Here is a 22317-nt window from a genome sequence, read left to right on the forward strand (position 1 = left end):
GTCTAACGGTTTCTATCTAAAAACGAAACTTGAAACTGACGTTTAAGATATCACGAAGGAATAACGGACATTGGTGCATTTGAAATATCGCGACAAAAAATTCTTGAACAGACAAAACAGATGCCGCGCATTAGTTTGTTTGGTTCTGTGGTAACCTAGCAACATCACTACGCTTCCGGTTTCCAGTTTTACTTTATTAAAATAGTTCCCCCAAATTAGCATGGTTTCGGACAATTGTGAACAAATAAAACTGTATTTTATATTACAAAAAACATAAATCAATAAAAAACAAAAAATCACTCAACGTCAGCAGGATTTTATTTGTCATTTCGTTTACACAAGTGTAAAACAAAAAGACATTTCGTTTGGAACAGCTCTCTAGACAATTTCATCTTTTTGAAAAATAGTTTAAAAAAAAAAAAAAAATATATATATATATATATATATATATATATATATATATATATATATATATATATATATATATATATATATATATATATATATATATATATATATATATATATATATATATATATATATATATATATATATGAACAAACTATGGTGCATTTTTGTTTTATTTGAATGTAAATATAATTTGTATTATTTAATTAGAACATATCTTAGAAGCTCTATCTGTTGTGTCTCTTTTATTAAAATCATCTCTCTGTTGTTTCTCACTAAATGTGTTCATTATAGCCAGGCATTAGAAGGAAAAACTCAAGAACGGCTAACACTCCTGTATCTAACTATCAAATCTATGCACCTATCCTGGAAAGCTGCAATGTATGAAAATACCATTTATAAAGAGTTAGAAAATTTGCAACATTGTCCTGAAATAAGTTTTGCCTTAAAAATGCATAATTGAAAACTGGTCCTAAACATGGTCCTTTTTCAAAATCTACTTCACAGATGTTCTCTATAGGGATATAACAGAATTTTATTTTATATTTAAATAAGCTCAATATTTTTGTCGCTCATTTCAGGGAGTGAAACTTTGATATCATATAAATTGATTACATATACAGCAAATTATTGTTTGTTATTGTTTGTGGTTTAAAAAATTTTGGCTTACAGGGAACGAAGCCTTGAAATTCAATGTCTCACAAAATTTGAAATTGTAAAAAAAAATCTTAAAGCTTCTGGTTTTTACATTTCTTTTCACTTGTTTATATTTTTAAAGGGTTTCCTCTAAGGATGCCATTTTTGGTTTTCTAGAGGAACATAAAGTAGGACCCAGAATACAAGCAAGACAGACAGTGGAATACTTAAAATGTGTTTATTCAAACAAAGATGGAAGGGATCTGCAGTGGCGGCTGCAGTGGCTAGGACGTCTGAGTTCAGGCCCAGAGAACGAGGATGATTCCAGCCGATCCAATTGAACAGACCCAGCAGATGCTTCCAGAGAGTTCCAGACTCGGGAGCCTAGAAGGATACAGTGCTGACAGGAGATCAGATCCGAGCTGACCAAGGAAGGCAGGATAATCCTCAGGGCGAAGTCAAGAGGCAGATCCAAGTTCACTCCACAAGAAGAATCAAGTCTGAAGATAGGCAGGCAAACAGATCAGACAGGAGCAGGCAGGCTGACAAGTCCAAATACAGACGGGTCAAGATGATACAATCAAAAATCTATAGAAATGCTATAGAAATCAACACCAAAGGCTCAAGAATGACCTGGCACTAATGGCTGGAACCAAGGAGTTTGAATAGAAGCAGGAGCAGTTGGACCAGATGAGCAGGGATGAGGAACAGGGCAGAGACAGATAGGGTAATGATATTAGCATTAAACCAGCCATCAGTGCCAAAATCATGACAAGAAGTGCTTTAAATTGGCATTTGCATAATATATATGCAGTTTGATCAGTTGAATCACAAACTTTTTACTCTGGCTACATAATAACAAATTAAGATCCATGATTCTTAGAAAGTTGAGCGATATAGGAAAAGTTTTTTTAAGAAAAGACAAAAGGGATAAAAAGAGTTAAAATGTTTAAGATTTTTGGTTCCTTATTTAAACGTGATCATAGGGTGGAGCAGCAAATGGATAATATTTTTTTTTCTTTTGCACTGCAAAAACAACCTAGAAATAAGCAAAAAAGTCTTAAATTAACTGTATTTACTCTTAATTTGAGCAGGTAAATAAGATTGTTTGCCAATGGAATGAGTATTTTTACTCTTAGAATAAGATAATTAGATAACATGTACTTGAAATAAGACAATGCAATTGTTTTGTCTTATTTTAAGTATAAATTGTCTCATTTCATTGGGAAAATGTCTCACTTACCTCCTCAGTTAAAAAAAAGGCACTTATTTTATTTTTAAAAATGACTTATTTAGATATACATTTTTATGCAGTGTGGTAGTTAAAATAACAATATACCTGAGCTGAAAGACCCACTGCCCTACTTTACCTTTGATTCAGAGATATGGATTATCGTTATTTTTTTGTTTTTGTTTCGGGGAAGCTGGTCCGAGTTGTTGGGAAGATTGATAGAGCTAAACCACAGTCCAGGAACAAAACCTTTTTAGAAACTACAGAAGACCTGAAACCTGGAACTTCCAGGTCACTCACCCAAAAACACAGAAATATGACCCAGTTTCTGCTTCGTTTTCTGAGGTCTTCAAAGAAAATCATGTCTGGTTGAAAACGTCTTCTCAGTGCATTTCAGTTCTCCTGTTTAATTAATTATTGTGACTTGAACACAAAGACATAGGTTCACCATTTCAAATTAACTTCATGTACATAATTCCTAAAATTACCATTCTTAATCTCGCTTCTTACTCATTATATATGGAAAACACCACTTGATTCTTCTAATTAAGTAAGAAAAATGCAGAAACATATATATTTTTTCTTTTTGTTTTTATTACTATTTATGTAATTTAAATTTTTTATTTCCCTGCAAACATTTTTATCATGCAGAAGATCACTTCTAAACATCGTTATCAGTCTGGTTGCAAAATGCTTCAAATCATTGCTTCAAATCATCCAGACACATGATATCAGGGCAGTTACCACCACAAATGGGCGTTATTTAAAAAATAAAAAAAACTTCTATCTGATACAGCAGAGCTGCTACGCGTTCGATCATTTATATCTCATCTTGCGCAATGTGAAGATTTCCATCTAGCATGAAGCTGCAGCTCTGGGGCAGGTTTTTCACTCAGCACAGCTTCTCACAGCCTGAAAGACCGGCAGATAGGGGACAGGAGTCATTCAGGTTTCAACCTATAAAAATAGGTTCCACTTTTACCCTGCGGTGAAGCCAAATGATCAGAATGGAGGAGATATTTTTGATAGGCAAACCCCAAATAGCTAAAACAACTTGACATGAGCAAGCTTCTCTCAGCCTTAAGAATCTATCTTAATATTGAACTGTTGTTTTGTTGTCTTTTCACTGCTGCAGGAGGTTTAAATGTTCTCCAGATTGGAGGAAACAAAACAATGATTAACAGTGGAATGAAGTTTTTCTTTTTATACTATCCTGACAGGCTATTTGAGTGAATAAAGTAACTTTCTTGTGCACAATATTGGGTTAAAAGCTGCTGGGCTGCAGACTGATGTTGTATAGGGTGAGAAGCTCCAAATCTACTCAATCGGAAAGTTAAAGGAAGCCGTGGGCCTGGGTTTTCAGCGCTTATCTTAGAATCACAGCACCCAGCCCTCATTCAGTTAATCTACTGTTGGTGCACTGGGTGTTGCACAACCAGCTTTTATGTTCATGCAGCAAAGCAGATGGGTTAGGGGCTGAAAGTAACCAGAAAAGGGGGCATCACCACTAATCAAGTTTTAGAAGATACATGGCGTACAGACTCTTCTATGAATTTTTAATCTTTTTTTTAGGCCTACTACCTTACATCTTATTTAATTCATATTTATTTATTTGAGTTTCTTTTTATTCAACACTAACATTTTATTTATTTCTCTTTATTTTTCAGAATAGCTGCAAACTCAAATTGTTTTCAACTCTAATGCTGTCTCTTTATCAGGTCTTACCTGCTTAGATAAAGATTAAATAAATTAAATTAAATCATTCACATGAAAATAAAATAGATTTTAATGCTTGTTAGATTTTTGGTTACAATCTTTTTTTTTTTTGCAGAAGTAGGGGGAAACGCTCCACAGGAACCACCCAGTGGTTCTTACAGCTGATATTTCGTGACAGCTTCAACTTTACATCATTTTTTTCTTTTTTCTTCTCTGGTAAGGCTATTGGTGCAGATGCAGAGACAGTTGTCGACGCCCCCTCTCTGTCTGCATAAGGTCTGGATGCAAATGTGTGAAAAGCCCAGTGACCTGAGATCTCTGCAGGGAGGAGGCTGAGGTGATGTCTGATCTGACCTGAGTCATGATGGACTGCTGTCCTCTGAAGTCGCTGCCGCTGCTCCTGCTGCTCCTCAAGTCCACCAGCATCACATGGCTGCAAGGAGATCCAGCTAAAGGTTGATTTTTCACTCTGTTTATTAACAACATGATGAACAACGTTTCCATGTGCTGATTGGAAAAAAAACAGGCAACACCAAAATGTGAATCTCTATTGGGGGGAAAAATTGATGCCAAAAGAGAAAAAAATGTTTTGATGTTAATGGAAAAAAAAAAAAATCTACAATGAGATTTCACATTTTATTGAAAATAAATTAACAGTTTTTGCTGTCGTCCTAAATGTGATTTATTAAGCATTCATATAAAGAAAAATTAAAATAAAACAACTTGTGTAAGTTGACCTGCTGCCTTAGAGCTTGTTAATTCCGCTTGCTGTTCACTTCCACCTATTCCATATTTAATGCTGAACTGTGAGAAAAACGGTTCCTTCTCACTTGGCTTTTTACACGATATATAAAAAAGCCTTAATCTATTTCAGCCTCCAAAAATACCTTCAGCTCTAAATAGCAAACACATGTAAGGTACAGGCAAGTGAAAGTATGTAGGTCACAGCCTGCTTTAAAATATTTTACTGTACGTATGCTTAAGGATTTGTTCAGCATTTTATGTCAGAAATTCAAATAAACTAAGGCGAAAAAAGAGACTGGATGAGGTTTTTTACATCTCTGTTAGTTTTGTCCACTATTTTTAACCGTAAAGCAACTGGGTGATCTGCTTATCGTACAGTATGTGTTATATTTTCATCTTTCATATTTTGCATTTAGCAGGCTAATCAGGACAAACCATTCAGTAAAACTGCTAAATTCTGCTTTTTGTTTAAAAAAAGGATTGGAATGCTTTATACATAGAGAAATCAATTACTTGTCAATAATTCACCATACTTTAGAGCAAACATCTATTTTCCGCTTCCGGGTCCAAAAAAAAAAAAAAAAAAACTCATATTAAAGGAAACCTAAAATGTTACATTCTTTGTCAGAACGTTGCCAATTTACCCCCTTACCCAAATTATAGGTTGTTCCACCATCAAATTGGTGCTAAACCTTAGACATCCCTGTGGAGGAATACTGACCTAGTCTTTTTGCATAATTATTTTTAATTCAAACCCAATAAGTATAAACGTGTCATGGGCCTTCTTTTTGTTTAGCAGAGCAACCCTCTACTCCTTTTTTTTTTAAATCATGAACTTTTACCTTAACTCAAGCAGATTAACCCCTTAGACCTTTACATGTTTGCTTTTTTGATGATCTCAAATGAGTGACAAAAAAAGAAAAGGGGGGCAAATTCTTTTTTTCTTACAGGCAAAGACCACCAGGGCCGGCCTGTCTTTTTGTGCTGATTGATTGATAAGGAAGCTTCTACTAGCTGTAGATTAATTAGCAATAAGTTTTAACTGGGTAAAAAATAACTCCCTAAGGTTTGTTTTAACTACATGTAACAAAACAATCACCTAAATTGAGAAACAGGTTTAAAAACAGAAATATGTTTGTTATGAAAACAAGTCTTCATCTGCAAACCCTTAAACTTTAGGATGCATTCCCATGCAACGGAGTATTGCTTTCTAAAATTATATATTTAATCTTTTAAAAAATTCATATGAGTAACAAATTGGTTTTAGTATTTATTTCTAGTTAAGAGTGCATTAAATGGGATGTTTCATGTTATACAAATATAATACAAGATTAACAGTTTTTCTAACTTTACAAATTTAAGTTTATGAATTCATTGCTTCAGAATTTATTTACTTCTTTATCTATTTAAATATGTAGTTTTGTCAGTCTTCTTTTGTCTTCTATGCATTTGTTTATAAAAGCTCAGCAAGACTAAGTTATTTGTAGCTATATGAAGAGTGTTAGGTAAAAATAAATGACTTAGTTTATAAAAGCTCAATATAATTTTTTAAATAGCAGGATCACAGATTATTGCAACACCTGCTATAATAATGTGTTTTAGTAAACATCCAACACTAGAAACATAAGAGTGAGGCCGCTGAAGACTTATTTTACTTTATTTTGTCATGAATTTCTATACACAGACATTTTTGTAAAGCTTTCAGACAGTAAATAAACATTTCTATTCCATAAAGTGCAGCAGTGATCAAATGTAAACAGTGTGGGAGAAAAAAAAAAGGTTGCTGTGTATCTTAAAGTGACATTCTGCTCCACCTTAAGTGTACTATGGAGCTTAATCACAGATCCTTCCTCCCAGCAGGTGTTAGAATTTATAACCATCACTGCTTCCAACTAACTCAATCCCTGCTTTGTAGTTTTTTAGCTATTTTAAATACTCAATATCGGGTATGCATAAATAATCATAAAGGTTTGCGCATTTTTTAAAGTATTTATCTTTCAATGTTCTAAACTAGCTCCTGCTATACTGTGTGCCAAAACTTTCCCATTCTGAGACAATAAATTATGTGTTTATATGGATATATATTATATTTTGTTTATATTTTTTGTTGAAAATCTTAACGTACAGAATTTTGGGTTGTTTATTTTCTAAATAACTTTTGGGAAATCAAGTATTTTTGTTGCTTTTGGGTTTAATGTGCTACTTTAAAATCCTGTCACCCCTTTGAAAATGTTCTTTAGGAGCTCCTATTCAAAACCAGACAACCAAACAAGCGGAGCCATCATTGCACAGCAGCATCGTAATGTGGTTGACAAGGATTAACATCACTTTCTCTTTTTCAGTGGAGGAGTATACATGCATCAACGATTATCTGTTCACTATCAACTGTTCTGTGAGCATTAAACATCCAGTCAACACTTTGGTTGGTAATCAATCCTTCTGGCTCACAATCACGGAACTCTCTGATGGGTGAGACAGTGATAAAGACCTTATATCTGATCAGCCTTAAACATGACGGACATGTTTTGTTTCAGCTGTTTTTTTCTCGACAGAGCGAGGCAAAGGTGTCAGCTGACAAACACCACGGCCGGTTTCTTCTGTTCCGTTAGTAAAGCCGATAAAAGCAACCCCTTGGATATATTTTCAGACATGCATGTATATAACATATCTTTTTGTCAAAGACAAGATCATGGCCCTGAAGTCTGTCAATTACTGGAGGAAGACTACCAACCTATGGATCACAGTGAGTAACACCATTTCCCTGTTTTTCCACAATTTATAATGTATTTTATTGGGTCTCTATGGGACAGACCAACACAAAGTATCACACCATGAAAGCTGCTTGCAGGTAAAAATCTGAAAAGTGCGGCATTCAACCCCTTGGATCTAATATCTGGTAAAAGCATTTTTTGGCTGCAGGCAGTTTCACTCCACTAGCCTTAAAAGGTATAGTGGAAGATTTTTGCGAATTTTTGAAAAGACCCGCCCTCCCCACTTAAAGAAAAAATGCACATGCACAACCCTGTACCCGCTCCCGAGGGGGAACGCATATTAAATGTGCAATTTCTCCTTGTGCACGCTCTGTTTAAAAGCTGCTGTTTGCATTGCATATGCAAGCTTACTATCCAAAAGAAGATTTAGAATTTTTCCGCTATGTAAGACTCACCACCGGTAAGTGAAAATGGGGACGAGCACATAGGACGGCCTTACGTAAACGTATCACCAGAATGATTGACAATTAGGAGGAACACTGATTTTGATGATCCACCCAAAAAAGAACCTCCTCCACACCTTAGGAGGGAATTTCACTCTTTAAAACGACAAAACTTGGTGTTTATATGAATATTGAAGTGTGTGCAGGCATCTCAACTAATTTAAATACATCGTGGATCTAGATCAGGGATGGGTAATTCCAGTTCCTGGGGGAACTTCATTCAGGTGTGTTGAAGAAAAGGCACTCCTAAAAGTTGCAGGATACCGGCCCTGAGGAACTGGAATTGCCCACCCCTGATCTAGATGAACCTTCAGGAAGTATTTTCCCATTCCCATACATCATTTAGATTGTCTGGATGACTTATATCAAAATCTGTGTCCCTGAGAGTTTCTACGGCTTTTGTGGAATAAACAAAAGCATCAGTCTATCATCATATGATCAATGAAAGCAAAACAGATTCCTTTATAATAAGGTTTGCATAAATAGTAACACATTCTCCACAATCTATGTGCCTATTTGAATGTGGCTCTCCTCAAACACCTACACACTTGCATTTTTACCCATTCCTCTCTAGATGTAAATCTTACCACAGAGACTCATTTCGATTTAGAACGTTACTTTGATTAGGCCAACATCCTTGATCTAAACCTTTCCTTGTATATCTGGCTCCATCCATCCTCAGGTTCTCTGACTTAGCTGTAAAAAATCAATCTCCATATCATGATGCTGCCACTACATTACATTTTGATAGGCTTAATTTTTGTTGTTTTTTTGCACCAAAAAATGTTTGGCATATTACAGAAACAGTTTGGTATTTGGTATAGACACTGAACTAATGTTTTAATCTCTCATCAGTTAAACCAAATGCCCCATGCTGCCTCACGGTTAGCCACAACTCAAGCCGACACATTTTCACCTGGAAAAGCACCTATGAGAAATACAGCTCTGACACAGTCCTGCCAGAGGACCTGACCTACCAGCTGCTGCTCTACAGAACAGGAGACAAACACGGGGTGAGTGTCTTCATCATCACCTAACAGGCAGAGAACATAGAGGGAAATACAAAGTGTGTTTCTGTTTCTAGTTAGTGATAAAATAAAATTTGATTGTGGAGATATAATGAATAATATCATTAGCTGACAAGGATGTTATGGTTCACCTGGACTACAGCTCCATAACATTGGCCGGTTAGACCTGAACCTTAAGGTTGGGGCCTTTCCTACACCTTTAACATTAGGGTCCGGTTCTTCAGGACCAGGTTTTTATGTTTGCGTTTGTGTCGTGTTGGTTTTCCTCCTTCATTTATAATTCACCAGCAGATATGCAGCCTGACAATTTCTATAGGGATGGCCAGGCAGGGGCCAATATGCACTAAGGTGTGTCGAAAATGGATAGAGAACATAATCAGTTCTGGCTCAATCAACACTGTAACAGCAGGAAAATGAATGAGCACAACATCTGTATTTTATAAATAAATAAATAAAAAAAGACAGGTTTTTTTTTCTAAACCCTTCCTAATTGATAATCACATATTTACACATCATGTTGTCTATGTCAAAGGTATGGTGAACAGATTCAAATTCCAAGGGGATCATCTTATCTAAAGGTTTTTCAACATCCATCTATCTATCTATCTATCTATCTATCTATCTATCTATCTATCTATCTATCTATCTATCTATCTATCTATCTATCTATCCATCCATCCATCCATCCAAATTCCACCCATCTAAGAGTATCACTGCTGCCACCCTCTGCTTTAGAGAGGAACTGCTAGTTCCAGAAATCACTTTTTGGGGCCTATTGGGGCCCATTGATTGAGGACATACTGGTCAGTAGCTCTGCCCACATTCACCAGTACCATTAACAGTAAAACAGCCTTAAAGCATGACGCTGCCACCACCATGTTTGAGAGTCTGTCCATTGTTGTTGTTTTTAAAGTCTCGTGCTGCCTCCTCCAAAGACTTTTTGTCATAAATCTGACCAAGCAGCTCCATCTTGGTGTGATCTGACCATTAATGCCCCAAGAAGGAATCTATTGACCATAAGTGGTAATTTTAGTCAACCCCACTGTGCTTTAAAGGTTGATTGGATCCTTTTTGATTTTTTTTTTAGAACTGGAGTCATGAAATTAGCACACAGAGCATAACACATTGCTCTGTGGAAGATCAGAATTTTGAGCCAGACACAGAGTATGCTGCAATCGTGCGTTCAGGCCCAGATATGGATTACTTTGAAGGCCAATGGAGCGAGTGGTCCTCGAAGGTTCTCTGGAGGACAGTTAAAGGTGAGAGATTAAAACATTGTATTGCTTTACCAAGTTATGCAGATTCTAGAGTTGAAAATGTCTCCCGCTGCTTGTTTTTGTTGGTGCAGCCGCTCCACTAAATGGATTCACCTTCAATCTGCCCTTGATGTTCATCATTATCTCTGCTGTGGTTTTAATTCTGATGGTGGGCTACGGTTCTGCCAGAAAGTAAGGCTACTCTGCTTTTAACACTGCAAAAAATGTTAATCTTAATAAGTCAATTTTTTTTAAAATAAGTTTATTTTTTCCTGAATTGAGGAGGTACGTGAGACACTTTGCCAATGGAACAAGACAATTTACATTTAAAATGAGAAAAAAAAACTATTGCAATGTCTTATTTCAAGTGAGTTTTATCTAATTATCTTATTTTAAGAATAAAAATACTCATTCCATTGGCAAATCCTCTTACTTACCTACTCAAATTAAGAGTAAAAACACTAAATTTAAGAAATCTTTACCTATTTCTAGATTGTTTTTGCATTGAAATTACTTTACAAAGAAAAATATTTATCTAGCTTATAAAAAATGTTTTTCTGAAAAATGTATTTTGACACAGGTGGAGGCGTGGTACTTTCATCCCAACACCTGCTCCTTATTTCCAATCTTTGTATAAAGACTGCCAGGGGGATTTTAAGGTAAGTTCAGCTTTTCATTGAAACTTCCTGCAATGAGAAGAAGAAAATAAATTAAAAAAACCTCCAACCCATTTCTGTCATGGCAGAGTTGGGTCGTTACACAAGAAAACACAGCAGACATACTGAAAGCAGAAGAAGCCCTCCAAATCGACACCCTGATAGAGTACGTGGAGGGGCAGGAGTATCCAGCCACGTTCCCCCTGCAGCTCGTGGAGAACAGAGCTTACGGCAACATCCAATCATCCCCTGTGGACAGCGACCTTCTCAGCATGCAGTACTCAGACGGCAGCACCATTGCCCAGAGGAGGTCAATAAGGAGTCTTCCTGGGTGCTGCCAGTCATGCAGTCCTCTTCAGGACTCTGGCTGCTGGCTCTGCAGTGACACATCCCTGGAGAAGGAGCCTTCCTGGTACTGCAACGAGTACTGCACCCTGGGTTTCCTCCAGGAGGCCGGCTGTGTCACAGCAGGACACCATGGAGGGCTGAAAACCAACCCCAACATCTCAGAAATGATTGATTCAGACGCTGTAATAGAAGCATAAAGCTCATATTTTTATATAAAGTTGGTGGAAGTTAATATGGAGCGCTTCCTCTAACTTTGTCAGGTTATACGATACACATTCAGCCCACATGAGGCAATACTTCTTAAAGCCGTCTTCCCTGAGGTTGCATTTGGAGGCCTTTGTTGATGAATGCTCTCCTTGACCAGCCTGTAACCTTTGATGAACATATTTTGGTAGTCCATCCTCTTTATGCTGTACAGAACATTTAGAGAAAAGCTGGCTTTAAATACCCATTTCAAAAACTTTCTCCTTGGCCTGTCTGCTGCCCTCCTTGGTCTTTATAATTCTGGTTGTTTTCCAAATAAACAGCTGTACTATATATCTGGCTGATATTAGAGATGTTTTCCTGCATCCGCATTGTCAGTATGGTTCGTATATTCATCGATTTGTTAGTGCTTTCAGAAGCTTGACATCTCATGAAGCTGTTCCATTTGGCATCCATTGTGCCTTTCTTTGAGAAGTGTAACATTTGTGTAATTTTACGATGTAAATATTGTACTAACATCTGCAGCATATTGAGGATCAGTTAAGATGGACATCAACATAATTGGTTTTGGCCTATAAAAGAAAACTTGTACTAATCAAAGGTCTGAGGGAGCTTCACTTATACATGGATGAGGGTGATTCGATTAAAGGGGAACTCATTTTGTTTCATTTACAAAAACGTTCATCTTCAAATAAATACACTAACTTTTTTTGCATACCAAAATCTTAAAAAAAAATTTCAAAACGTTCATTTATTCTGTAAATACTGTTTAGTTATGTTGAAGCACACGTGGCATTTTTTCTGAGCATTGCTCACAGCCCCCAAAATATTATGAAACTGATCGCTTGAATAAACAAGGATGGCAACCTTTTGTAGAAAGTTTTATTAAGCCAACACATACATGAACAAAGCACCATATATCCTTAAAGTACAGAAGTAAGCCTACCTGCCTCAGTTACTGTGGCCATTTTTATTTATCCCATAGCAAACACTCTGAATAACAAAAAGACAGCCAAGGCAGCAGATCCTATCATATATTACAGCATGCTGAATAGAAAAACCTGGGAAAGAAAAATTAGACTGGACCATCTAGAGACACTATTGGGATACAACAGTATAAAAGTGCCATTCATTATACAGCAGTTCAAATACTGACAATGAAATAAGCCATTTTTTTTTTACATTACATTTATGGAAAACAGGGAAAAGGGAGGGAAACGAAAAAGAGACCCTGTGAAAGAGCAAAATAAAACAAAGACATTTTACTTCCATGAACAAATCGATGACAAACAGCTCGCATGGAGATGATGGAAAAACTGAAGCTGTGTCCCTTGCACCTCATAAGACAATGTTTAAAAAGAAACAACCGGGGTGCCGAAGCACCTGTCCCCTCCCAGCTTCATGCGCCAACCGGCAATTAAGATCAAAAAGGATAGGTGAAGGGAGTACGGATGGCACAGAATGTGTGGAGTTTAAATAGAAGTCTTTAAGCGAGTCCCGATGTGAGAGGAGCACATTCATTGAGAGGCCGAGCGGGGAGGTGATTCTTGTTAAACCCATTCCTTCAGCCGCAGGGGGAGGGGCTTCGCCTTTTACGACGGGGAGTATTTTTTGGCCTGTGCTCGAACTCTTTTCTCATATTCTACTCTGTTTTGGCTAAAAAAAAAAAAAAAAAAAAAAAATAATGTTATTACATGGAAATACAAGCAAATTATATTATTAATAAGTATTTCTCGAGATCAGGGGGTCTTAAACGCTTTCCAGTCCAAGGAGCCCCAAACTAGTGGCGAGATAGAGCGGGGACCCCCTAATTATACATATTGTGTTATATCAAACTGGTCCTATAGTCACTTTACTAGATATGGAGTAATGAAACAAAAGTAATTTCACTCGCTCCTGTGTGTCGCTGAATGTGTGCATTAATGACTGAAAGACACCTTCCGCCTCCATTTATCTGTTTACTACAGTGTGTTGAATTTATGTTAATGTGTATTTAAAGACATTTCAATTAGAAAAAAAAATAAAATAAAATAACAGGGAAAATATATATATAAAAAAAAAGTAATCAAAAACTTTTGCGACCCCCATGCAACACCTCTGTGGGCCCCCTAGGGGTTGCGGACCCCCTGTTGAAGACCTCTAGATGTCTGAAGTCATGTACAGGGTTTATACAGGGATGAATAACTCAAATTAAATGCTTTTTAATGCTCTTAGAAAAATGTTTAATGCCACCAACAGGTATCCGTGAACAGGCTGCAGCCATGTCCCAAATTCCTCGTTTTTCCAGACACTGTTGAAATTTGCTTTTTTCCCGCCCATTCTCTAGCTTTTTCTCCGACTCAAGCTTCTTTCCTGAACATACAGCTTTGCGATCAACCGGAAGCAGTTCCATGCAAATATATTGTGACATAATATGTCTGACAAAATAGTTTTATAAAAAATTTTTTAATAAAGCATTTTAAATGCCACAATAAACACATTTAATGAATTTTAATGCCAATTAAGGCCTTAATTTAAAAAACAATAATTTAATGACCCGTGGAAACCCCGATGTAGAAAATTAGAAGCCTTGAGACATGTAGACAACACCAGATCTGTATTTACAGTCAGCCAGGAAAAACGAGGATCAAAAGTATTAAACATGACAGTCAGTCCAACATGGCGACCTTAAGGTAACTTTTAGCACATACTGAACTTTTGGACCGAATCAGTTACATAAACATCAATTTCCAAGTCGCTGCATGATTTTGATTTTGTTTACCGATTGCTGTAAAGTATTAGGTCTTGTGATACAGGTGCATCTCAATTAAAACGTTGGTGAAAAAGTGAAACTGCTTCAAACGCACTGGTAAATTTAAAATGCCTATTTCTGTTGATAATTCTGGCCTCGAGGTTAAAAAAAGAACAAAAAAAAAGAACAAAAAAAAAGCAAACTTTGGTTTGTCAAGAGTCATTTTTATCAGATGCAGGTTTAACAGAACCACAGCGAAGACTGCAGACTTCACAGCCGAAACATTCGGGTTAGTCACATCAAGTCAAAGCCTGTTCATATACTGGTGAATCCAAGCACATAACTGGAAAGTTTAGTGGAAGGAAAAAGTCTGGAATGATCAGACACGTCATCCCTACCCTCTACAGAACAGGAACACATTCTCCAGTTGGCCCATTTTAATATAATGACCTATTGAAATCTTTTTAACTGTAATATTCTAAATTTAAATAGGAAGCAATAATAATCATATCAATGTAGATTTTTACTTTTAGATTCAAGTTACTGACACAGTTCTACTTTTCAATAACTCATATTGAAATTTAGTAATGATAATTTATGATGTTTGTGTCAGTTTTATAATGTACTACATACAGGTGCTGGTCATAAAATTAGAATATCATGAAAAAGTAGATTGATTTCAGTAATTCCATTTAAAAAGTGAAACTTGTATATTATATTCATACATTACATACAAACTCATATATTTCAGATGTTTATTTTGTTTAATTTTGATGATTACAAATGACAACAAATGAAAATCTCAAATTCATCATATCAGAAAATTAGAATATTGTGAAAAGGTTCAAAATTGATGGCCCCTGGTGCCACACTCTAATCAGCTAATTAACTCAAACCACCTGCAAAAGGCTTTAAATGGTCTTTCAGTCTAGTTCTATAGGCTACACAATCATGGGGAAGACTGCTGACTTGACAGTTGTCCAAAAGACGACCATCGACACCTTGCACAAGGAGGGCAAGACACAAAAGGTCATCGCTAAACAGGCTGGCTGTTCACAGAGCTCAGTGTCCAAGCACATTAATAGAGAGGCGAAGGGAAGGAAAAGATGTGGTCGAAAAAAGTGTACAAGCAAGAGAGATAACCGCACCCTGGAGAGGATTGTGAAACAAAACCCATTCAAAAATGTGGGGGAGATTCACAAAGAGTGGACTGCAGCTGGAGTGAGTGCTTCAAGAACCACCACACACAGACGTATGAAAGACATGGGTTTCTGCTGTCGCATTCCTTGTGTCAAGCCACTCTTGAACCACAGACAGCGTCAGAAGCGTCTTGCCTGGGCTAAAGAGAAACAGGACTGGACTGCTGGTGAGTGGTCCAAAGTCATGTTCTCTGATGAAAGTAAATTTTGCATTTCCTTTGGAAATCAAGGTCCCAGAGTCTGGAGGAAAAGAAGAGAGGCACTTCATCCACGTTGCTTGAAGTCCAGTGTAAAGTTTCCACAGTCAGTGATGGTTTGGGGTGCCATGTCATCTGCTGGTGTTGGTCCATTGTGTTTTCTGAGGTCCAGGGTCAACGCAGCCACATACCAGGAAGTTTTAGAGCACTTCATGCTTCCTGCAGCTGACCAACTTTTTGGAGATGCAGATTTCATTTTCCAACAGGACTTGGCACCTGCACACAGTGCCAAAGCTACCAGTACCTGGTTGAAGGACCATGGTATCCCTGTTCTTAATTGGCCAGCAAACTCTCCTGACCTTAACCCCATAGAAAATCTATGGGGTATTGTGAAGAAGAAGATGCAATACACCAGACCCAACAATTCAGAAGAGGTAAAAGCCACTATTAGAGCAACCTGGGCTATCATAACACCTGAGCAGTGCCACAGACTGATCGACTCCATGCCACGCCGCATTGCTGCAGTAATACAGGCCAAAGGAGGCCCAACTAAATACTGAGTGCTGTACATGCTCATACTTTTCATGTTCATACTTTTCAGTTGGCCAACATTTCTATAAATCCTTTGTTTTTATTGGTCTTCAGTAATATTCTAATTTTCTGATATGATGAATTTGAGATTTTCATTTGTTGTCATTTGTAATCATCAAAATTAAACAAAATAAACATCTGAAATATATGAGTTTGTATGTAATGTATGAATATAATATACAAGTTTCACTTTTTAAATGGAATTACTGAAATCAATCTACTTTTTCATGATATTCTAATTTTATGACCAGCACCTGTAAATGAATTCATATAAAATATTTGTGTCTTTAGCTTTGAGCTCAGAGCAAAACCTTTATAAGTCAGTCAAACAGAAAAAAAAAACATTTCTTAAATCAAACAGCAAGATTTAAATAACCAAGCTGCTCCTGGCTCTGAAACACAGTTAGCTTATTTGAGGAATTCATTACCTTGTAAAGCATCATACCGCATTAAGCAACAAGTGGCGGCATTTTTTAAAGGGAAAAAAAAGTTGCATATCGCATTCAGTGTTATTTAGATGATCAACTGTGCTAAAAGTGTTTGCATTAATGGGAAGTCTTCCTCCTGAATATGTTTTCTAGGTAATTTTAGATCTGTAATAAAACCTTTGAGTTAATTTCCAATCTTTGGGCCCAAAGCTACTTTACAATACAAAGATGTCAGGAAGCTTTCCTGACAGGAGACGCAGTCCTAAACACCCAGGTGCAGCAAGATGAAAGTCAAGCAATAAAGATTAAGTCTAACTTCTAATTGCGGTTTTGATAAAGCTTTTCAGAAATCAGGTCACAGCTCAAATAGCCGATTCAAAACACTGGTATGAAAAGTGTTTTACAGCAGATCACAGAGCAGCAGTTATTAGACAGGTTCTAGTTAAAACAGTGGCAGCTGGCTAACAGAGGGTGCCGCCCCATCCACCCACTGATCTTGATTAAGACAAATTAAATTATAAAATTAAAATATATCAATATATTTTCTAGATGTGCAAGACATATGTAATCTTTAATGACGAGTAAAGCTGTTTCATTTGTCGTCGGATTTACTTTTTAAAAATTGGAAGTAGCTCCTCTGCAATAATTGGACTCATTTTTTCCCCCTTTTGGGGAAAACTGAACAGATCAAAGCTTAAGGGTCATTTGGACTTGTGAAGGACTGGAAGTATGAAACCTTTAAATAATTTAATATTGCTTTTGTTTGTTTTGAATATTAATATATTTCCATTTTAAAACTTTATATTTGGTGTTAATGTTCCCCTCCCAGTCTCCATTTCCAACCAGTCTTCTGATGCTACTAACCATTGATAACTTTGTGAAGCTTAGCCAATAGTGTTATGTGATGCTTTTATTCTGCTTTCACTTCCTCCTTTTTCCAAACGTCATTGTCTGACCCAGCATATATTAAGACAGGTATGACTGATTTAAAGCACTGTACAGAAAACGTCTGTTTTTTTTTTTTGTTAACATAGATGTAAATATACTGGTGTGATACCTTAGTATACATTTGACTGTTTGTTTTTTTTTTTGGCATATGTCTATTTTGAAGTTATAGCCCACTGATTTAAAAGTACAGTTTTTTTTTTTTAACAGTAAAGCTGTTGAGAATCAGTCAACCTCTCTTCACAATTAACTTCACACTAGAGGTCCAGTAAGCCCATGAATAAGTACCTGGTGAATAAAGAGCAGATGATAGAAGGAAAATGAGGGAAGTCCAGCTACTCACCAGTAGATTGTGTAAGCCTCTGCTTGGGCTGGATCCTGAATATTTGGCTCGTTTAGGAGTTCCTGGATACCTAATAAGATCTAAGTAGAAAACAAACATGTGTAATACTGCAGCCATGACCTTCAATGATCTGATTCTTCTTCAGAAATGGCCTACTTAACAATCCAAACCTGCTTTATTGTGATGGCTGGTCTCCAGTCCTTGTCCTCCTCTAGAATAGATAGGCATACTGTCCCCGATGGATACACGTTTGGATGGAAGAGCGGAGGCTCAAATTTACCTGAAACACAAACATTTCTGAATCATGTTTACCTGCATCAAGCCTTTTTGAGAACAGAAGCACTGTGATAGTTTGACAATAAAAGTCAAGTCATATTTGTAGCCATTAGGTTTCTCCAGAAGCAGAGAAGGTTGGTACTGCTATCCATGATTCTGATTGTTCTGAGCGCCGAGTTTGAGTGATGCATTATGGCTTTCCATGTTTAAGCAAAAGGCTCAGAGGCTGCTACTTTTCCTGCATCACAGAAAGAGGGACGAGGAAAGGTCAGTTCACCCCAGTTGGAATGACATGATAGGAACAAGTTTGTAGATGATAGATGAAAGCAAAGTCCACTGAGTGGTCATCGTTTCATAGCATCTGTAGGGTGGAAAAATATTTCAAAGTCCTTAAACATTGATTATCTCTCAGATACAAAACACAGCCATCACTAGGAGCCCAAAAATCAATCCACCCCTACTATTATGTCTCAAGTTCTTGAGATCATGTTGGAAGGAAACCAGTAAGTCTCTGGGTTACTAGAGACTTTTCCAGAGTCCCCCGTTCTCCTTTTTTTGCTATTGTTATGGAAGCTAGAAGTGAAAAAGGTTCTGATTTGATAGATGTTTCTACAGTCATCAAACATGACGGAGGGATATACTGAATATTTCCATTTCACGCTTCCATCAAGAAATTGTATGACTATAATCAAATTCCCAACATTTCCAAACTCTGCAGGAGCCCTGAAATCCAACACATTTAACAGTAAAAGAAAAAATTAAATAAAACGAGAAATAGTTATGCTAATGAGTAGCAACTATATTTCCACATTTAAGGGCAAAAACAAAAAACGCACACCCAGGGAGCACATGAACGTCACCAGGAACCATAAAATAGTTCTGTTTACTGTTCATCTGATGGCCAATAAAATCACCCTTATCAACAAGAAACACTTCCTGTGAGGATTATCAATTCTCTCCAAGCTTATAAGATGACGAATCACAAAAACTCACATTTTGGAGGTGATGAGGGGTAATCATCCTTGAACAACATCCGCAGTTTGAACAAACCTCCTTCCCATGGCGTCTGAGAGGAGAAAGAATAACAATTACCATACCAGGAAAAAAAAGGATGGAGAAATAAGTTTTCACTAATTTGGAAAAAACAAGAACAGCTGCAGCCAGGTTGAGATTAAGGAGGGAAACATTTGCCGTTTCTCCATCTTTAAAGAATGTTTCCTAAAGTAATTATTTTTGCAATTCCTGGATTCAGTGAAAAATAGATCTTTAAGACATTCTTCAGTTATTTTGAGTGATATAACATGCAAGAGCTCCACATTTTCATTTATTACAGCTTACCCCTTTTTTCCCAGGAATAGCACATTCCCAGTTCATGAGATTCATGGTTCCATCTGGATTTTTTGTGGGCACGGCAACAAATCCCTGGGAAAGAACGAATGAGGCAGATGGAATTTAGATAGACTTTGCACAGTAAGTTATGATGAGAAACCTCAACAGGTGCATGATCTGAGATGGGACTTACAAAAGGATGGTCCTTCCGCCACGCCTTGCGCTCCTGTGCAAGCCGGCTCAATGCAATGCCTGACATTTTTGGACTCCTTGAAAGAACAAAATATTAGAAGAATTATTTACTTGTTTGCAAAAAATTATACTTTATATTGCTGAAATGTAGTAATGTTATGTGTCAGGATCTAAATTTTAAAGAATAAGAGGCTTGTGGGATAAATTTAAGCACTACAACAGTTATCAGTTTACCTTAAACTTCTACTAGACTCGGTGTGAAGCAAAGTAAACACCGTTAGACAACAATACCTCATAGTTTTGATCCATTTATCTTCACAATTTTACTGCTGATCATTGAATAAGTCCCCCCCTTAAAAAATATTTGATTGATTTCCTTGTATAATATACATTCTAGTGGATTGCAAACTAGCATCAGGTAAAATTAGTTAAAAAAACAAACAAAACACTTGTGTAGAGTTCAGTATTTCTTCAGTACTTTTTTCTTAACGGGCTAAAAGTCTGTATATATTGACATCTGTACAAGTGATTGTAGCTCTACCTTCTTTCTACCAGTTTATGGTTGAAGTTGGATACAAGTTATCATCAAGGATAACTGCTTTGATGTCTCTCAAAGCATTAAAATAAAACACGCCGTTTACAAGCATAAGATGAATCTCTTAACCGTTGTTTATCACTTAAGTTATTAAATGGGCTGTTTGTGTTGGCCTTTGGGCAGAGAACCTAAGAAAGCAGCATTTTATCTGGCATGTCTGGAAGGCTAGCATAGTTAGCTTGTGCTAATAACTGAACAGGAAATGCTTTCCATCGCGCTGAAAGCTTGAAAGAATCCAATACGACCTTGTCCTTAAACAGAGAACCACCACAGAGCTGTGTTGGAGTGTTTTGTTCGCTCTTAAGTAACCAAAAAACTGACCGCGAATGTTAAATGATTAGCATGCTAACCTATTAGCTCAATAAGCTAACTCATGTGCGCCAGAATCGCGCTACATCCCAACAGGCGCAGTTAGCGTCTGCCATGGCCTGATGCAGCAAAAAAAAATGCGCAAGTGTACTTGATTTAGACAATTTTGAATATGAGGAAAGTAACCGCCACTGTTTACCCGGCGCTAAAAAAAACAACTATATAGTGTTTTAGTCGGAATTTATCAGAGAAAAACCTTCATCGATATAAACTTGTCATGAGCCATTAAAGAATAAGGACAAAGAGGCGCACATTTATGCGTTACCAAACTAGCGAAAATGGCGCAAAGTGAAAGGGTAAAAACATATCGATACAAGACCGGAAAATCCAGAGAATAGCCATCGATGTCGGTTCCTACCTCTCTCGGTGTGGCTGTACAGGCTCTGCTTATTAAGCGAAATGAATTAATCGTCCTCGAATCCCGTTAAATCTTGTAAAGTTTCCCTCCCGAAAAAATCCACCCGCTCCGAGTCGAGCCTCAAACAGCGACGCCAAGCTGTTACCCACCACGCTCACTTCCGGTTTGGCCTAAATACTCCCTCTGAGGACATGTTTTCACTTTCTATGTTGAATAAAATAGAATAGAATAGAATAGAATAGAATAGAATATCCCTTTATTGTCCTACAATGGGGGAATTCTGGTGTTTGCAGCAGCAAAAAGATTATAGAAAGATGTGTCACACAATGTGGACCTTAGAAAAATTTATAAGAATAACATACTAGTGAAGATTTAAAGGATAAACATTAAAATACTGCACTGTAAAGTGTTTTAACAATAAAAAAACTGTGCACCTGGAGAATAAATAACCAGTATACAGCTATGGACATTTTTTACAGTAATGGATATTTAAAAATAGCTGAAACATCAGAGGTATGCAAAATGACAGCAGGATGTTATTTAACTGACTAAGATAGAAACTGTGAAAATTCAGTATGAATGTAACAACTTATTGAGGTTGTTGGGAACACTGGTGTTTATAGAGATTTAGAGCTATTGGGAGGAAGGATGTGGGATTAGGCTTCTTGGTGCGTTTAGGGTGCAGCGGTCTGTCACTGAAGGAGCTCTCCAGTTCTGCAACAGCTTAATGCATGAGGTGGGAGACATTATCCAACAGAGATAGTAATTTGGTTAGGATCCTTTTGTTTCCCATCTCCTGCATTGAGTCCAGAGGGCATCCAATCATAGAACTGGCCTTCCTGATCAGTTTATCCAGCCACTTCCTCCCACTGCTCCAACAGACAGCTCCATATAAGATGGCTGCTGCCACAGCAGAGTCAAAGAAGGTTTTTCGGAGAGCCCCCTAAAATCCTAGAGCCCACACAAACATCCTAGGATAATGACGTAGGTAATGTTTGTGAAATCATATTTCATAGGAAATTATGGTAAAACTACACCAGATACAAAAGTATTTGCCTTTTCTAAAAGCATAAAAATGTGACAGAGATTCTAATTATTCTGCATAAAATGTTTTACCTACTGTTTTGTTTGCTCATGGTTTCGGTCACTTAAAAAATTCAGCGTTTTTCAACCCTGGTCCTCAAAGCACACTGCCCTGCATGTTTTAGATGTTTCCCTGCTTTCACACTCCTGCTGTCAATTGTTAGCATATTATAAGTCTTTGCTGAACAGAAGTAATCTGGAATCAGGTGTGTTGAAACTGAGAAACACCCAAAACATGCA

General features: G+C 37.0%; 2 protein-coding genes across 3 annotated transcripts; one reads left to right on the forward strand and one right to left on the reverse strand.

Moving 5' to 3' along the window:
- Positions 1 to 4206: 4206 nt before the first annotated feature.
- Positions 4207 to 12132, forward strand: LOC119793811 (interleukin-21 receptor). The gene is made up of 8 exons (XM_038301086.1): positions 4207 to 4446; positions 7078 to 7204; positions 7288 to 7478; positions 8805 to 8962; positions 10065 to 10236; positions 10326 to 10425; positions 10814 to 10892; positions 10979 to 12132. The coding sequence occupies exons 1-8, from the start codon at positions 4353 to 4355 to the stop codon at positions 11432 to 11434; spliced, it is 1377 nt and encodes a 458-aa protein (XP_038157014.1). The 5' UTR covers positions 4207 to 4352; the 3' UTR covers positions 11435 to 12132.
- Positions 12133 to 12309: 177 nt separating this feature from the next.
- ube2ib (ubiquitin-conjugating enzyme E2Ib) lies at positions 12310 to 21152 on the reverse strand. 2 transcript variants are annotated; one of them, XM_038301066.1, is made up of 7 exons: positions 20995 to 21152; positions 19674 to 19749; positions 19490 to 19573; positions 19145 to 19217; positions 18046 to 18155; positions 17876 to 17955; positions 12310 to 13097 (listed from the first exon to the last, which is right to left on the reverse strand). In XM_038301066.1, the coding sequence occupies exons 2-7, from the start codon at positions 19737 to 19739 to the stop codon at positions 13034 to 13036; spliced, it is 477 nt and encodes a 158-aa protein (XP_038156994.1). In that variant the 5' UTR covers positions 19740 to 19749; positions 20995 to 21152; the 3' UTR covers positions 12310 to 13033. The 2 variants fall into 2 exon arrangements, 1 of the variants encoding a protein (XP_038156994.1); XR_005282132.1 differs by lacking the exon at positions 12310 to 13097 and adding an exon at positions 17727 to 17772 and having other exon boundaries at positions 17811 to 17955.
- Between the last annotated feature and the right edge of the window lie 1165 nt (positions 21153 to 22317).

Source organism: Cyprinodon tularosa, unplaced genomic scaffold (assembly GCF_016077235.1).
Source record: "Cyprinodon tularosa strain WSP-4 unplaced genomic scaffold, ASM1607723v1 ctg46, whole genome shotgun sequence".
NCBI lineage: Eukaryota > Metazoa > Chordata > Actinopteri > Cyprinodontiformes > Cyprinodontidae > Cyprinodon > Cyprinodon tularosa.

What these genes read in the sequence shown, in the direction of transcription:
- LOC119793811 (XM_038301086.1), top strand. Translation starts at nt 4,353, where the DNA reads ATGATGGACTGCTGTCCTCTGAAGTCGCTGCCGCTGCTCCTGCTGCTC. An exon ending in GAACAGGAGACAAACACGGG is followed by an intron (nt 8,963 to 10,064) that starts GTGAGTGTCTTC and finishes TTTTTTTTTTAG; the next exon opens with AACTGGAGTCATGAAATTAG. An exon ending in ACTGCCAGGGGGATTTTAAG is followed by an intron (nt 10,893 to 10,978) that starts GTAAGTTCAGCT and finishes CTGTCATGGCAG; the next exon opens with AGTTGGGTCGTTACACAAGA.
- ube2ib (XM_038301066.1), bottom strand. Translation starts at nt 19,739, where the DNA reads ATGTCAGGCATTGCATTGAGCCGGCTTGCACAGGAGCGCAAGGCGTGG. An exon ending in GGCGGAAGGACCATCCTTTT is followed by an intron (nt 19,574 to 19,673) that starts GTAAGTCCCATC and finishes GTTCTTTCCCAG; the next exon opens with GGATTTGTTGCCGTGCCCAC. An exon ending in CTATTCCTGGGAAAAAAGGG is followed by an intron (nt 19,218 to 19,489) that starts GTAAGCTGTAAT and finishes TTCTCCTCTCAG; the next exon opens with ACGCCATGGGAAGGAGGTTT.